The 18,160-nt window shown below is 48.8% G+C and overlaps 1 protein-coding gene across 1 annotated transcript in view; it reads left to right on the top strand.

Annotated features, from left to right (window-relative positions):
• Positions 1–18,160, top strand: part of Kalrn (kalirin RhoGEF kinase) — a 537,823-nt gene that overhangs the window by 391,695 nt on the left and 127,968 nt on the right. Inside the window, 2 exon segments of the mRNA XM_032900150.1 lie at positions 13,087–13,234; positions 13,237–13,332. Of these exon segments, the coding sequence (XP_032756041.1) occupies positions 13,087–13,234; positions 13,237–13,332 (244 nt within the window).

Below are 18,160 nucleotides of genomic sequence, written 5' to 3'. Positions count from 1 at the left end.
CGGGTAGCTATGATCCACCGCTATAAAGCAGTGTCAGGACTCCACACAAGCACTACAGTGTTGTAAAAGCCCAGTGGATGAGAACTTCTGTCTCTGCCCTGGCCTGAGTTCCCTGAAGAGGCTGAGAGAGAAGGCAGAGCTGCATCTGCTTCAAAGATGGCGCCGTCTTTATCATCTATGTGCCACTAGTCCCTGCTCACCTGTGCCATCAAGACAGGTCTGGGAACCAACCAAGGCTTGTCCACATGCCCCTCCTCTCACCCTGAGGGAGCCCCCTTTGCCATCCTGAAGTCCAGTCTCTCTGAAAGGCTCTACCCCAGTGGTGCCCACGGTAGACAGGCTCTCTCTGGTTTGCCAGCTCCGGGCTCCATCTGGACACTCCTTTCCTCACTGACACGATACTAGAGAAAGTCTGAAGCTGAGGCCACTGGCCATCCCTCAGTAAGAGTTTCTTCTGCCTCCCAGAAGCTGAAAGGAGGCCCCGAGCATCCCCAAAGGTGCAGTTCCAAGCTCTCCCTCCCGCTACTCCCACAGGTTCTGGTTTTCCCCAAAGATAGAAGAGAGTCTGCTCTCCTAAGAACTACCTTAGAACTCAGCTGCAGCATGAGTGTTCCCAGAGCCCGGGATTCCCATCACCAAACCCTCTCCCTGACGTATCATTCCATCCAGGACATGTTTCCAACCAAGTTGGTCCACTCTAACTACTGCAGTTTAAAATGCAGGGGAAGCAGCACAGGAAAGAAACAAACAATAACATCATAAATATGTCCAAATTCGATTTTCCCTTTCCTCCCTGAATGATCTGTCTGTTCTCAATCCTGTTTGATCTAATTGCCTCGTATTTAAAAGTGAATACACTCCCCCAGCCCTGGTTCTTGGAGGGTATACACTCCTGACTTTACCCATTGCCAAAGGTGTTAAGTCTTACTTCTAGCTTAAGTGTTCTGCTGGGGGCTACATCTTACTCTTCTTCTGTAATACCTCACCACCACCACCATCATGATCACTACCCAGCCATGGTTGTCAGGAGGAAGGGAGGCAAAGTCCTACAGTTTTTAGCCCTAGCTTCTCAATACCACTGAGCTGTTTAGCAGGACCAAGTACTGGCTGGAACATCACATGCAACCTCAGAGGCTCAACCAGCCATGCCACTCATGGAACCTCCAACTGCTCCCACACACTGTCCTTCAATGAACACCCCCCCCATTAATCTGTCACTTCATATTTGAGTGAGGCCTATTCAGTGAGGGGGAGCTGAATCTTGGAGGGAAGCCACATATATACTACTAACATTTCCCAGATGATACAGCCAGGCTGTAGCAGAACTTCAGTTCAGACCCAGAGCTGCTGAGATCAAACCCAGATTCTCAATCACCATGTTATCTTGAAGGCTCTTACCCTGACCAATTCCCATGGCCACCACTACCACCGGCAGATACACTGCATGTGGGATAGAAATGCTGACTTACCTTATAGCAAGAAAAGCCCAAAACACCGAAAATTGTAAGGAGACAGTTAGAGCCCTTAGCTCTTAGTATATGCTGTAATGTGTATGCACACACAGGCATGCATGCACACACACACATGTGCATGCACACACACACACACACACACACACACACACACACAGAGAGAGAGCTACAGTTCTTTTTAATGATATCAAACCATGGAGCTGTAGGATGTTCCATTGTTTAAATAGCACCGTAGAAAGGGATGAAATCGAAAAGTTAATAATCACTATGAAACTAGGCATAATCGTACACACCTTTAATCCCAGCACTTGGGAAGCAGAAGCAAGTGGATCTCTGAGAGTTCAAGGCTTTGTCTACATAGTGAGTTCCAGGACAGCCAAAGTCTAGGCCATAGAGAGAGGCCCTGTCTTTAACAAAATAAAAAACAAACAAAAAAATATCCACCATAAAAATGATAGTTCAGTAGCTGAGTCAGAATATAGTCTTATGGTATACATACATGCACAAATCATCTAAAATGTGGGCGTGTCCTGTGTCTTAAGTGTTGAAGTCTGTGGAAGTGCAAACCCCCCGTCAAGATGTCTGTCAAAGCATGTAGACATGTGAGGATATAGGACCCATGACCTCCAGGAGAAAGGAGGAGTGGAAAACGATCTCAGGTGGGATGGTGCCATCATCGAGTCCAGGAGCAGAAATGACCAAGACCTATACAAGGCATCATCCAGAAACCAAGTAGAGAAAACATTTGGAGAGGTAGAAGCCAAACAAGTTGGGAGTGTAAAGAAATCCAGGATTCCAGGATGTGCTGACAGACCAGGGGCCACATGTAATGTGACTGTACATTCTGAAATGAGGAGACATAGCAGCCCACAAAGCGGAACCTACAGAAAGGCTTCAGTTGGCTGTGAGGACTAAGGTTAGCACGCGGCTGGCCGGCAGACAGAAGAAAGAGTTTTAGTAATTTACAATGTTGTCATATCATATATAACTATCTCAAATAGTTTGTCCAAATGTATTTTGAGATCTGGGTGGGTAGGTGGTTAATCCAGGATAAGCCATAGGGGACATGTAGGACATCATCATGGGGAGGAGAGAAAGGAGGAGGATGAGGAAGAGGAGGAGGGGAAGGGGGAAGAGGAGGAGGAGGAAGAGGAGGAGGAGAAGGAAGGAAGAGGAGGAGGAGGAGGAGGAGGAGGAGGAGGAGGAGGAGGAGGAGGAGGAGGAGGAGGAGGAAGGAGGACCACCACCACCACCACCACCACCACCACCCCCTGGTGCACACTGTGCTGGGCGGGCACACAGGCAAGAACCAGGAATCCTGGATCACGCCTGCTAGGGTTCTAACCAGACCCTACAAGTTGCCTTAGTCTCTGGTTGCTCGTTTCCTAATTAGGAATTCCTTCCAAGAAACAGTACATACCAGCTGTGATACACAATGCCTTCCTTGTGGTTTCTGCCTAGACTAGAGGTGTACTCCGAGGACTCTTTTCAGAGCCTGCCTTAAGCTGAGTTTGTGGTTTCCTTTTCTAACTCCTAGCTGTTGCTGCTCTCTAGCGGCCAACAGTGCCTGCCAAGAAGGTCCACATAGTAAGGCGGGGAGGGGAAGGTGGAGCTTCACTTTACAGGCATGCAGACCGGGGAGCAGTAGCCAAGGGTGTCTGGAGGGAGTGCGACTGTACATGCAGAGTGGAACAGGAGGGGAGATGGTGATCAGAAAGGGTCATCTCTCGAGCCCACATCTGAACATCTGAGGCTTGATCACAGTCTGCCCCTTGAAAACAATTACTTCCGGTCTTCGGCCTGGTTTCCTCTGACGTTCAGCTTTCTAGCATCCTGTGACAGTAGACTTTGCATGGTTGTCTAGAGGCATTCAGAGAAACTCACAGCTTTCGTCCTTCTCTCTAATCTCAGGTTTCTCCCACCCACCCCTGCTCCCTCCTCTGAAGGCCAGCAGGAGTCTTCATAGTCTTTCCTCTTTCCTGTGATGCGGGAAATTTCCTCCCCCAGAGACAATCAGAGCCGTGGCGTAGGCAGCCTTGTTCAAGTTCAAGGCTTGCTGGGATGTCCTCTCTCCTGACAGGATTGTCACTCCATGGGTGAAGGCTCTGCCTGCTTGGCCCACCTGGGCCCTATCTCTGTTGATAACTTGTGTGGGCTCTCCAGAGGCAAAGAAGTTCAGAAGGAAATGGGGAGTAGGAGCCCCTCCCCTTAACACTCGTACTAAACGTCAGGTCTGTGCTCTCTGAAGCCTGGGAGAGGCGGAGATAAAGAACAAACAGTAGGTGCACATAAAAATAATAAATATTTTTAAAGATAGAGAATAAGTCAGTCAGTGGTGGCACACGCCTTTAATTCCAGCACTAGGGAGGCAGAGGCAGATGGATCTGAGTTTGAGGCCAGCCTGATCAACAGAGTGAGTTCCAGGTCAGCCAGGGCCACACAGAAACCCCGTGTCAAGAAAACAAACAAACAAGCAAAAAAGCAAAAAGAAAAAAAAATGTATTGAACACTTGTGAGTGAGGGACACACAGACATGAGACCAGGCCACTTTGAAGACGCCTGTGGAAAGCTCTGATCTGGCCCTGGATGCCCAGGAGCAGAATGAGTCTCCCTCCGAATTTTGGAGGAGTTCACCCTTGTCTTCATTTTATTGTAGCTTTTGAAATCTGCTTCCCTGGAGAGCTTGATTTGTTGTATCTCACCTGACTCCTCCTCTTTTGGGCACAGAAGGCTTTGGGATGGTCTTTTGTAAAATATTTCCTAGTGCTGTGCTCCAGGGTGGGTTTTTAAGTCTTCCTGTCAGCCTCTTGAAACATCGGGTCAGTTTAACAGTTCTTGCCCTTCAACTGCGGGAAATAATCTTCTATATAAGAAGTCTCTAGAACTGGTTTGATCATTTCTCTCATATTTTAAATCTTCTGTTTTCCATCCTTTATGTCCTTCTCCTACCATCTCAGAACCCGTCCTTGGCATTGTCAGAATTCTAGCACATTATGGGCTGCTTCATTTCCCCTGGGATAGTCTATTTCCATGGACACGGTACCCTCTTTTAACTCTCCCAGGCAAGAACCATGCTGTAGTGGGTCCTGCTTATATGTGGCTTCGTGTGTGTTCCAGGTCCTCCATATTTGCCTGTTTTAGTCTCTGTTGGGCATCTCTGAAGCTGAGTGTTCGTGTACATGAGGTACACCAGGTTTGTATTAAGGAGCAGGACTGTTGTCTGCAGTGTCATTGTGATGTGCTTTGGTGGAGACTCTCTCGATGTCAGTATTTGCACATCTCTAAGTCCTCTGGCTTCTTCAATAAACAATTGCCAGATCTACCCAAATGTGTCTGTTTGGCTGCTGGTATTCTGGGAGCTGAGAGGAAAACAGTAGTAGCCATTCTCCACTTCTGTATGTAGACCTGCATTGAATTTCAACTTTCCAGAACAAGGTGAGCAAGATAGAAAGCAGGTCTAAGGATCTCTACAGACTTTTAACCCATCCGCCTGCCTTACCTCCATGTGTATACATATCCTCACGTATTCATGCTCACACACGCCCACATATGCACACATACACAATGCTGCCTGGTGCTTCTACTTGCTAAGCCTGTCGGGGGCTATGCAAAGCTAACTGATTGGCAGGAACCTGTATTTCATCTTTCTGTTCTACCACATCAGATAGTCCCATTCTATCTGCTTTCTGCCATTCAGAAAGTAAAACATGATGAAAACAGGTTGGCCTCTCTTAAACATGGTCACCTTTATGATCTCCTATTCTCTTTATTCTTATAGGTAATCACCCTTATGTAATTTTTGTCAAGTTTACAGGTTAGCAGAGTTATAGACAAATCAGAAAAGGTGAGATGATTTATAAGGAGAAGGGTCTCATGGCAAAGGAGACAGTGGTGGAAACAGACAGGCAGCCAGCGGGAGCACTCAGCATTGTAGCCAGTGGGAGCACTAAGCACTGCAGCCAGTGGGAGCACTCAGCACTGCAGCCAGTGGGAGCACTTAGCACTGCAGCCAGCGGGAGCACTCACCACTGCAGCCACTCTGCTTTGCTACATATCAGGCATCAATTCATTCACAGACACATTCGTGCTCAATAGATATTCATTCAGAATACGTTTCATGCCAGGCATCACTCTAGACTCAGGAGATGGACAAATTTAAGTGCAGATGACTCCGACTCAACTTGATGATGCAGGTGTAGGTGGCGAATGATACAGCACATTAATGAAAAGTGCTCACAGTGATTAAACAGGACTGTTTTCCACCATGAATGCAGAAGCAGTCTACTCGGGGAATGCTAAAGCTAGTGGGCCCTGAGTCCAACTTCTTCTCCTAAGAATGAAGATTCGGATCTGGAGAAGGAAAAGGAGAGAGGCTGTGTCATGTAGAACGAGCCCTGTACAGTTCTGAGGCCTCCCAATTCCCCTTCCCATGTTCTTCCAACTATTAATTACCTTGTGGTCCGTGAGGCCTTCGAGGCCATGAAGCCCCTTAAGCCCTGTAGAAAACGGTGAGATGACAAAGCTCCTTCCATCACGCAGTGAAGCACACAGAGTAAGCACATCACGAATTATAGACTCTTAATTGGACCTGGCATCTCCCTGGGCAACCATGCAAATCCCAGAGCTGTGTGATAATATTCCTAAGTCCTAATGCTGCCTTTCCCATTTGCTTGACATTATAACCAACTCAAGATAAACCACAGCAATAAATTGTAAAATGACTTCATTTCCGAAGAGCTCATCTGAGTTTCCGGGTATCGCAGCTCCTGGGTTTAGCGGCATTCTGAAACCACCATGTGGAGGCCTATGATAGTGCTTACATGCCCCCCAAAGCTTCTGGTGGGGGGCTGCCCACCCACTCCCCTTTTCCCAACAACTAGTATTCCTTCTTAGAGTAGCTGCAGTTTTTCCTCCTAGTTACACTCGTTGGTTTGTTTTCCCGAGCTATCGTTACTTTTGTTTCAAAACTAATGGGTAGGTGAGAAACACTGGACAGGACTGGAAGAAAAGGGAAGCAGATGGGAAATTACCTCAGGGCTATGCTCTGCAAAGCCAAGGCTAACACTTTCATCCGCTGATGTTCGTCCCTTAATCGTATGTGCAACTTTAGATACTGTTGTTGGTTTGTTTGTACTTATGTAAGATACACAGTTTTGATGCTATTCCAAAGCTTTCTAAGTATCTGATGGCTGAGACCAGTGTGGTGGCACATACCTGTAATACCAGCACTCAGGAGGCAGAGTCAGGCAGATCTCTGTGAGTACAAGTCCAGCCTGGTCTATATAGCAAATTCCAGAGCAGCCAGAGCTACACAGCGACACCCTGTCTCTTGAACAAAACACCCAAATTTATTGTTGGCTGAGACCTGGCTCACCAGTTAAGAGTACTTATTGTTCTTGCAGAGAACCCAGGCTTAATTCCGAGCCCCCACAAGGTGGTTCACAACCATCCATAACTCTAGTAACCCAGAAGCACATGACACAGGCATACATGTAAGCAAAGCATTCATACACATAAAATAAAACACATTTTTAATTAAAACTTTTAAAAATCTAATGGCTGGAGCTGGGCAATGCTAGCACGTGCCTTTGATCACAGCACCTGGGAGGCAGAGACAGGAGGATCTCTGTGAGTTCAAGGGCAGCACAGTCTACAGAGCGAGTTCCAGGACAGCTACACAGAGAAACCCTGCCATGAAAATAGGGGGCTGGAGAGATGGCTCAGCAGTTAAGGGGACCTGGGTTTAATCCCCAGCACCCACATGAAGGCTCATAACCATCTATAACTCCAATTCCATGGGCTCTAATACCCTCACACAGACATATATGTAGGCAAAACACCAATCAACATTCATAAAGCAAAAATAAATAAATAGATAAATAAATAAATAGTAGATATATAATATAATGGCCGCTTAATTCATCATTCACTCACTGGATGTATCATAACGACTTACCCATTCTCTTCTTGAACTCTTACGTTTTAGTTTTAAGGATACTGTTTGTGTTACTCTTTTGGAAGGTTGCTGATGTACATATCTTCACACTCAGAGTCACAGAAGTGCACTGGCATGTTACTTCAGTGATGGCTAAATGTACACATGTGCCACTGGAAGGGACTTGCTTTGAGGCATTTCTGGTAGAGGCATTGCCTAACTAAATGCTTCTGCCCTCTGCTGGTGGGATCCAGGTGGCTTAGCAGGAAGTTTGGAGAAAGCCTTTGGGCAGGGCCTGATGGGATTGAGTGCCCTTGAAACTTTGCCAAGTACCCATGGGAACGGTTAGGTGAGCAAAAGACAGAGGTGGTGGGCAAGCAAGAAGAAGTGGGTGGCTCTCGCGGCTGGCTGTCTACATCTTGGTGGTTAATGAGTCAAGAGAAGAAAAGCAGAAGGCAAGCTCTGTGCAGCAGCAGACACATCGAAGGAAAGAAAGCTGTCAGAGGAAAAGAAAAACCAGAAGACACTAAGGGATCATCTCTGAACAGAAAAACTGAAAACATGCCAAATACAAGGGACATTCACTTCGTCCCTTAAGAGGGGACGGGAGAGAACAAATACCAAAGAAACACAGAGTAAAGACCAACGTCAGCATTAAAATAGTTCTTAAGAGGCTGGGGTGGGGAGGGGGCACTGGAGAGATGGCTCAGCGGTTAAGAGCACCAACTGCTCTTCCAGAGGTCCTGAGTTCAATTCCCAGCAACCACATGGTGGCTCACAACCATCTGTAATGGATCTGATGCCCTCTTCTGGTGTGTCTGAAGACAGCTACAGTGTACTCACGTGTGTGTGTGTGTGTGTGTGTGTGTGTGTGTGTGTGTGTGTGTGTGTGTGTGTGTGTGTGTGTGTGTGTGTGTGTAGGCTATGGGAAAGGAAAGGATTAAAATGGGCTTGCTACTTGCAACAATTTCTACAGCGTGCATAAAGCTGACTCATGCTCCTGAGAGCAGAGATTACGTTAAGAGAGTGAGAACTTTGGGTAGTGGCTTAGTCCCCGGAAGCTCTGGTTGGTTGGCATTGTTGTTCTTATGGGGTTGCAAGCCCCTTCAGCTCCTTCAGTCCTTTCTCTAATTCCTCCAATGTGGGTCCCGTTCTCAGTTCAGTGGTTTGCTGCTAGCGTTCGCCTCTGTATTTGACATGTTCTGGCTGTGTCTCCCAATAGAGTTTTATATCCGGTTCCTGTCAGCGAGCACTTCTTAGCTTCATCCATTTTATCTAGTTGTGGTGGCCATATATATGGGACAAATGTGGGGAAGGCACTGAATGGCCGTTCCTTCAGTCTCTGCTCTAAACTTTGCCTCCCTAGCCCCTCCTATGGATATTTTTTTGTTCCCCTTTTTAAGAAGGACTGAAGCATCAAACCATTACCCAAAGACTACACATGGACTGACCCATGGCTCCAACTGCATATGTAGCAAAGGATGTCCTTGCTGGGCACCAATGGAAGGAGAAGCCCTTGGTCCTGCCAAAGTTGGACCCCCAGTGTAGGGGGAAGGGGAGCACCCTTATATTATAAGGGGAGGGAGAGGGGCTAAGGAGTTTATGGACAGGAAACTGGGAAAGGGAATAACATTTGAAATGTAAATAAGAAATACCCAATTTAAAAGAAAAAAGAGAGAGAGTGTGTGAGAACTTTCCAGATGAGATGGGGGTTGGCGGTGGAGAGCCGGGAGGTGAAGCAGCAAGGAGAGTGTGTAGTGGAGAGCCACACCCCAATCCTACTGACAGAAAGGAGAAACAACAGGAACCTGAGGCTCCCTGGGCCTCCTTAAGGGAAACCTGCTGATGCACAAGACCAATCCAGTCAGAGACAGGAAAGCAGTCTGGACAGAGAAAGTGTCAGGGTGGGGATATGCTCAGCAGATAAAGGTACTGCCACAGGAAGCTGACTCCAGACCCCAGAAGGTGGAAGGAGAGGACCAACTTCACTGCGTCGTCCTCTGGCCTCCACACACATCGTGCACATACAAACATGTCTAAGAAATATGGCAGCCCTGGCGAGGGGAGTCGGTTTCATTGGTTAATGAGTCATGCGCTCTTGAGAGTAACTTCTATCGGGTGTGAGTCTCACGGTCAAGGAATCATGAGTGGATCATGTGTAAGGACCGTGGGTGTGCCAAGATCTCTCGTCCGCTCTGCTCCTGACTGGATTCCTACACAGTGCTGCTCAGGTGTGAGCTGGGTCACACCATTTAAGGGTCAGCTCTGCCCAGTATGGCTTATGCAATTCTCCCAGCCCAATCCCCTGCAGACCCTGCGTTTCTGTTCTTGCCATAGGTTGAGACCTGGTATGGTAAATCTTTCTGATCTGGCCATCGAGGCGAGGTGTGCATGGACATTTGAGCCATATTGGTTTGTCTTTGCTGGGCTACAGTTAGGTTTGTGCTGTGAAGACACGGAGTCTTGAGCCTCTCTCCCACTCTCCTGAGTGTGGCAGCCGGGAAGCCTTTGGGAACAACATCGCCACCTAGTGGCGCTCTTCTTCAGGCATCGAATCCTGGTTTGGGATCTTGAGCTCTAGACACAGACCCAGGCTCTGTGTCCCGTCCTCCCCTTTGGAAATCCTACCCTTCCCCGCTACCCAATAGGGCTTGTAACTTGCCCTAGAAAATTGTAAACTACCAGCTATTTGCAGCCCTAGCCTTGGGTTTCTCTGCTGTGCCTTGACAGCCTGCAAAAGGGCTTACAGCTCTCCCCTTGGCTTAGTTGTACAGTTTAAAGGCTGCAAGGTTCGTCTCCCACATATGTGTATATGGCCCCAGGAATAAACGAGAAGCCCCTCCACTGAGGCTCAGCCATAGAAACTCTTCAGAATACAAGAGTTTCCCTTGTCATCTAGACAAGGCTCTGTAAAGAGTCCATCTGTGAGAGAAGGAATCCGTTATCGGGCTGTAACTGTGCTTGCATGATGTAGAGGACAGCGGTGAACACTTACTATAGAGAATTCTAAAATCTAGCAGGATGGGATCATTATTGGCTGCCCCCAAATGAGGGGCCTAGGTCAGTGCCTCGCTACTGCCAAGTATGGGCACATCCCCCAAAATAAGTGTGCCCGGTGTTGCAAAGTTGTAAGGTGCGTGGGATTCATACTGGAGGTCTGGGTTCAAGTTCAGCACGGTATCAGGTAGAAAACCCTCCAGCAATTGTTCCTCAGTGTTCCAGAAACCTACTTTTCATAATCTCAGCGGGAGGATGACCCTGTGAAAACACACACCTTTGGATTCCTAGCCCCAGCCTACTCAGTTATAATTCATGGTTGGGACTTGGTCAAGGGAGGCACGGCCCAGGAGTCTGCATCTCATGAGCTCCCATTCATAGCCTAAGGTCTGGGCGTCCCTGGGCTTACACGTACAGGCATCTGAGCCAGGGGATGGCTCCTGTGTGTACTTTCAGACCCTGATGTGAGCTATTTCCCCCCCCGCGAAACCTTCACTGACCGTCCCTGGGAAGAGAACACCAGGAAAGTGGGGAAGAGGCTATGTGCTCATTTGTTGAGGCCAAAGAAGTTAGGTAGAGAAGATGAGCCAGCGACCATGATTTCCTGTTTCTTTCCCTGTCCACCTCTGCCCTACAGGTTCCCCTCCTGGTCTGGGCTGGTGGCAGTGCCTTGCCCACCCGTGCATGTGTTCAACACAGTATCTCTGCTCTTTAGATAGGGGTGATGTGATGCCAACTGCCAGCCAGCCTTGGTCTGATGACTCTGTGTATGTGAGTGTGCGTGTGCGTGTGTGTATGTGTGTCTGTCTGTGTGTTTGTGTGTGCGTGTGTGTGTGGTGTGTCTCTTTGTGTGTGTCTGTCTGTCTGTGTGTCTGTGTGTGTGTCTGTGTGTCTGTGTGTGTATGTGCATACGTGTGTGTGCATACGTGTGTGTCTGTCTGTGTGTTTGTGTGTATGCATGTGTGTGTGCATGCATGTGTGTGTCTCTGTGTATGTGTGTCTGTCTGTCTTTATGTCTGTGTGTGTGTCTGTGTGTGTGTCTGTGTCTCTTATGTGTGTGTGTGTGTGTGTGTGTGTGCAATATAAGAGAGAATGCCCCATCCACATGTGACGTCTGGAGGTCAAAGGTCAGTGTCAGCCATCTTCACCTTATTTTCTGAGACACGGCCTCTGACTGAACTTTAGGGCCTCTGACTGAACTTTAGTTACCCAGTTAACTAGTGTGGCTATTCAGCAAGGCCCGCAGCATCCTCTTGTCTCTGCCTCTTAGCTCTAGGATTACAGGAATGCATCACCTTAGCTGGCTTCTTCTGTGGATGCTGGGCACCCAGCCTCAAGTCCCCGTGTCGCGTGGCAAGCACCCTACCCACTGAGCCATCTGCTCAGTCCCAATGTTCTGACGTTCAAATCCCTTCAGTAGCTAAGGCTTTGCTCTGTCCAGACGGTTAATCCCCCAATCTTCTGATGATACCTACCCTCCCTCCAGCAGAAGTGTCCCCTGGAACAAATATGAACTGGATGGGTGTGCCGCTGCCTGGATGGCCATGTTGGTATGGCTGCTGCTTCCTGGATGGCCATGTTGGTATGGCTGCCGCTGCAGACGGTTCAAATCCCTTGATCAGAGCTTCACAGACTAAAGCTGAGTTCTCCAGAGGCGATATGAGAATTCCCTCTAAATGGACATTAGATTGAACCTTGGAGGGCAGCAGGCTGACAGGCTGGGCCTCTTGCCTCATCCCTTCTGTTGCCTGCCTTTCTCAGGACTCTTAATACAGCCACTATTCCCAGCCTGTGGCTCTGTGCTCCATTCTGTGAGCATGATACAAAACTAAGTGTTCCTCACGGATGTGAGGCCATGGTAAGGGGGGAAGGCATACAAACTCGGTGAAGAGTGAGCCACTTCAGGGTGCAGCTAGAAAGGCCTGTTCCCCAGGGTTTCTCCCCTGTTCTATGCTCCTGCACCCCCACCCTTGCACTAGGGAAATGTAGGTCACTTAAGCGTAGAGTACAGTACTGTTTGCTCCTAAATAAGGCATGGCTCCTCATCTCTCGGCTCATCCCACTGCCTGGTCCCTGGGGGCCAGGCAGATGCCTATGAGCAAAGCCCCATTCTTTCTTGTGTTATCATAGCCTGTTTTAGGATTATGGCTCCAGGGCGGGGTACAGATGAAGGATGTTCTGTGGGTTAGAATAAAAAGAGATTATGTCTTGAGTTATTCCCAGACATCACCTAGAGTCCAGTGAGAGTGAGTTAGAAACAAACACCAGCCTATCTGTGTCTGAGGGGTACCGGTGGGGACCAGGACAGGGTATGGAAGGGAGAACAGGGCACACAGGGAAGGGGTTGGAAGGCACAGTTGGCAGAAAGTTTGGCAAAGAAGCAATAGAAGAGACTCTAAGGAGGCCGGAAATTGAATGAAAACCCTGGCTCTGGCCAGGCTCCAGAGCAGCTATGGTCTGAGTGGCCAATAACACTAATTACCTTTCTTCTTCTTTTCTTTTTCCTTCCTGTTTGTTCCTAACATTTTCCACCCTCTCCCATCCTTCCTCCTTCTTTCTCCTCCCCTCTGCACTCACGCATTCTTTGCCTTCTTCCCTCTTGCATACACACACACACACACACACACACACACACACACACACACACACTCCTCCCCTCTACCCCTACTGCCACCACCAAAGCTCTCAGGTGGATGTGAGCTGACCGTGGTCCTCCAGGACTTCAGCGCGGCCCACAGCAGTGAGCTGAGCATCCAGGTGGGGCAGACTGTGGAGCTGTTGGAACGACCCAGTGAGAGACCCGGCTGGTGTCTGGTCCGCACCACAGAGCGGAGCCCCCACAGGAAGGCCTGGTCCCCAGCAGCACCCTGTGCATCTCACACTCGCGAAGCAGCGTGGAAATGGACTGCTTCTTCCCCCTGGTGAAAGGTAGGGACAATTGAGGCGGTGGGGGTGGCAAGCGTCGGCTGAGCACGGTAGAACTGGCCTGAGAGTCCACTTTGATTGAGCCGGGTTTCTCTTGAGATCTGGAAGTGAAGAGAGGGTGTGTGGAGAGCCGGAAGTAAAAGCTACTTGTGTCTGTGTGTCTTGGTGAAAGTCGTCCAGCCTTTCCGGGTCCGTCTCATTGAAGCGCTGACCTGTAAGCGCTCTCCCAGCCTTCCCTATGCACAATGTTACATCTAGACTTGAGTTTTCACCCTGACAGGATGACGGAGCAACCCCAGCAACCAGCCACAGTGGGGTAGGGCTTGGCTATCCTCTCTGCTCAGGGTCAGAGGTCACCCTGCCACTTTTTCTCCTTTGATGCACTCAATGTATTAGCCAGGGCTTTCTAGAGTAACAGAACTTATAGAATGAACATATGTGATATATATTTATATATAACAATCCCCATTATATAAAAAGGATTTATTAGGATGATTCACAGGTTGTGGTCCAGCTAATCCTGCAATGGCTGGCTATGAATAGAAAGTCCAAGAATCCAGTAGCTCTTCAGTCCACAGGGCTGGATGTCTCAGCTGGTCTTCAGTAGGCGGTAGGATCCTGAGGAAGTTGGCTCTAATGCCAGGGAAGGAATGGACCTTCCAGCAAGGCTACAGCAAGCGGGCAAAGAGTGGAGCTTCCTTCCTCCATGTCCTTATCTAGGCTTCCAGCAGAAGGGTGCTTTTCCTACCTCAAAAAGATCTGGATTAAAGGTGCATCTTCCCACCTCGAAGATCCAGATTAGAAGCGAATCTTTCTACTTCAGATTAAGCAAATAATCTCTCCCAGGTGTGCCCTCCACTTGTGGGTTTTAGTTCATTCCAAATGCAGCCAAAGCGACGATCGAGAATAGCCACTGGTCACAGTTATCCAGGCCCTGGTCTGTTCTCTGTGTGCCCCGTGCTCCCCCACATGCCGCTTATGTTCTGATGCCAGGGATTCCAATGGCTCTCCCCGAGTGGTCTCCGTCATAGCAGCTCCTGTGAGCCTGTTGGCAGTGGGGATGCTCAGACTCCATCTACCTGCTTAGTGGGTGACCACACCAGCTTGCTCTTCAGCAGGCTCATTCACAGTGGAGTCTGAGAACACGGGCTTCCGAAGTCACTGTGGCCTGGAACTCATGCATCTCGCATTGAAGAAACTGAGGCCCAGAAAATGACAGAGAACCAAGGCTTAGTCTGCATCTGAGTTGTGTAAATGGTCAGATATAAGCGTGGGGATCTCATCTATACATGAGACCCAGGGCAGGGTGCCTGATACATGCAAGGCTGGAACCATGAATTTCTGCTTCTGACCACTAGATGGAGATGGTGGACCACCATGGCTGTAGTGCCCAGCTCTTCAGGCTCCGGGAGGTTCCATCAGAAATGCAAACTAAAACCTTGATTCCTGCTACACACACACACACACACACTCAGAGAGAGAGAGAGAGAGAGACAGAGAGAGAGAGAGAGAGAGAGAGAGAGAGAGAGAGAGAGAGAGAGAGAGAGAGAGAGAGAGAGAGAGAGAGAGAGAGGGAGAGAGAGAGAGAGAGAGACAGACAGAGAGAGAGAGAGCAAGAGAGAGAGAGAGAGAGACAGAGAGACAGAGAGACAGAGAGACAGAGAGAGACAGAGTGACAGACAGACAGACAGACAGACCACGGGCCACAGAACCACACACCCCACACCTTAGTTGAGCCACTATCTTCTTCCTCCCCTCTTTCCTTTGAGGACCTTGGAGACACTACAGGGAAGCTGTGTGGGATTTGTAATGGCAGGTTCCTTGGAAGAAACCAATGCCTGCACCCCTCTGACATCCGTCGTGTAGAGGATTAGAGTGTGCCTCTGTTTTGAGTTAGGTGAGGAAAAGTGGGGCCCATGGAGGGCAGATCGTTGTGGGTATAAAATGAGACAGCTCTCTCGTGTCCTCTCTCTCTCTCTCTCTCTCACACACACACACACACACACACACACACACACACACACTCACATACACTCTCATACACACGCACACATGGCACACTCACACGTATGCTCACACACATGCATGCTCACACACATGCATGCTCACACCCGATCACGCATACACAACACACACTCACCAGTCCTGGCACTTAGCACACACTTTTACTGTCTAGCAAAGTAAATGCCAACAAACTCCCACAAACCCAGCCAGAGACCTTGGAGTACCGACAGTAAAGGAGAGAAAAAGAAAGACCAGGAAAGCTGACTTCTCACAGATCCCAGGTCGTTTTCACTGAGGAGTCCCCGCCCCCTTTCCAGCCCGTGACTGGATGATACGCGCATGCTGTCCTAGCTGGGCTCACTCCATGTGCAGGTGGTGAGCATCAGAGCAAAGATGGAGAGTCAGAAGGCAGTGAGAGCGTTTAGAGGTGGAGGAATCCGGAAATCTCACGGGACAGACTAGGAGAGCTACAGCTAACTGTGAGCCGCCGCTGAGATATAACCCAGTGGGAGCTGAGGACCCAGACAAGCAGCTGCAGGCCTCCCTAGCTAGCTACACCAACCACAATGGCTTCCCAAAGTGACCGCCAGTCCACGTCAGGCATTTGAGTGGATCTTTAGTGGAAGATTGGCCTCTCTTTCCAAGAGTAGGCTGGCTGGTTGGGCCTGTAAACTGTGAAGCCACTCCCATTCCCAGCCGAGCTAGAAAACAGGGGTACCCATCCAAGCCTGGCAGCTTACACCTATATTCCCAGCTAGAGACGGGAAGCTTGCCACAAACTCAGAATTGCCTAGGCAACAGAGTGAGACGGGGGCTGGGGGAGGGGGCTGTGAATCTAGGCATGAGCATGGGCATGCTCTGCTCCCCGCACTCAGGACACAGGATGCTCTGGGCGCCCTTGTACCCTGAGTGAAAGACCACGTTTGGGAGCAGCGGAGACCCAGTGAACTGACAATGCTTGCATCCTAGCTGGCCGCCTACTCGCAACCTGGCTTTTCCTTCTACCAGCTGTTGATTTTATTCAGTGGGCACTCCGCACCGGAAATTACCCAGAATGCATTCCTCCGGCGTTGTGGAACAGGAGAGGTCAGCCACATCTGGGAACACGGAGGTCAGATTGATTTCTTCTTCAGTTCCCAGGAAAAGGGAACTAGGCCTGTTAACGTTTGTGGGTTGGTACAAGTTGGTACCTCACAGGCTGCATGAGGTCCAGACTATTGGTGATACCCTAAATGCTGTATGGATCATTGGGCCAGAAACAGGAGCATAAGGACTACCCATCAGGAAGGGAACTCTGGGAGCCTAGAACAGGTCTTCACCCAGTGTGTACATTAGAGTAGGGCACAAGCCTTCCAGAGTGGCAGGACCCAGAACAGCTGGACCCAGAATCCCTCTATGAGGCAAGAGAAGTGAATCTAAGGTTAGCCTGGGTTGAGAACCTCTGCACTAGCCCAGGCTTCCATCTTCCAGAGATTCTGGGCCACAGGAAGGCACAGCACCTGTCTCCCAAGCCACAGGGAGCCAGGCCGACCAGGATCCCACCCCTACCCTGACTCTCTGCACACTTAGCCTTCAGGCTTCTAGATGGCTCTAGGGTTCTTCTGCCCCTCCTTTCCTGGACCTCCTCTAGGGCAGGAGAGGGCTGTTCCAATACGTGCATGATGTTGACTCACGGGATTGTCGAGAAACATCCAGACTTTGTAACAGAATTGGGGCGGGCCTGCCTTCGACAGTCCTTTCCTCTCCCTGGTCTCTCAGATCCTCTTCAGAGTTGGGCTTTCTGAGATCTGATCTTCTCTCCTCAGCTTCCTCTCACTGTCTCAGCAGCAGGTAGTTTTGTGGGCAACGCCCCACAAAAGACAAAGACTATAGTGATTTCCAGCTCCTGAAGTCTGGAAGTATTTTGTTTTGGCTTTTAATAACGTACTCTACCGTAGACCAAAATTCAGGCATGTGTCTCAATATGAAACCTCTTTGATGATTCTGATGCTCCGTGGGTTATGGGCGTAGCACCCCAAGATGTGGGCTTAGGATACTGAAATGCGTTTGGCATTCCATCAGGGTTTATCAAGGCATAGAACTTAGCAAGGAAGGACAAAGCAGTTAGACTAACACGCGGACAAAGGTCTCAGACAGACACTTCACCAGATAAGCCCACAGGTGCCAGTGAGCACTGAAGGGAGTCAATATCTCTGCTCACCAGGGAAATGCAAATCAATGCTTCAATGGGACGCACTTTAGATCCATTAAAATAGCCCTTAGTTATGGACACACCTCAGAAAATAACAAGTGTCTGTAAAGACGTAGAGAAAGATGTAACATGGCTGGATGGCTCGTTGGGATTTAAAATGTCCCCATAGCTATGGAAAACACTGTAGGAAGTCTCAATACATATGAAGTCTCAATAAATGTATATAAATGCCATATATAATGTATTATTGTAATATAAAATATAAATTATTATATATGACTGATATATAAATTATAGTATATATAATATATAAATTATATATGTAAACTTATGACCCAACAAGTAGTACCACTTCTGGAAGCATTTTGAAATGAACGGAAGGCAAGACACAAACATGTCTGTCTACACACCCATGTTCATAACAGTGTTCACAGCAGCTACAGGACAATTAATGCACAAAGTATGCCGCATGTACACTGAAAAAGGAAGGGAATCTGACACCAGCTTACATCAGGGACAGACCTTGGGGACATTATGCTAAGTCAAATGACCCAGTCACAGAGACAAATACTCTATTATTCCACGTATGCTGCATACTTTGAATAGTCAACTTTGCATAGGCAAGAGGCAGGATGG

Source organism: Rattus rattus, chromosome 4 (genome assembly GCF_011064425.1).
Source record: "Rattus rattus isolate New Zealand chromosome 4, Rrattus_CSIRO_v1, whole genome shotgun sequence".
NCBI lineage: Eukaryota > Metazoa > Chordata > Mammalia > Rodentia > Muridae > Rattus > Rattus rattus.
Note: the sequence above shows the minus strand (reverse complement) of the source record. Positions and strands in the feature narration are given on the sequence as shown.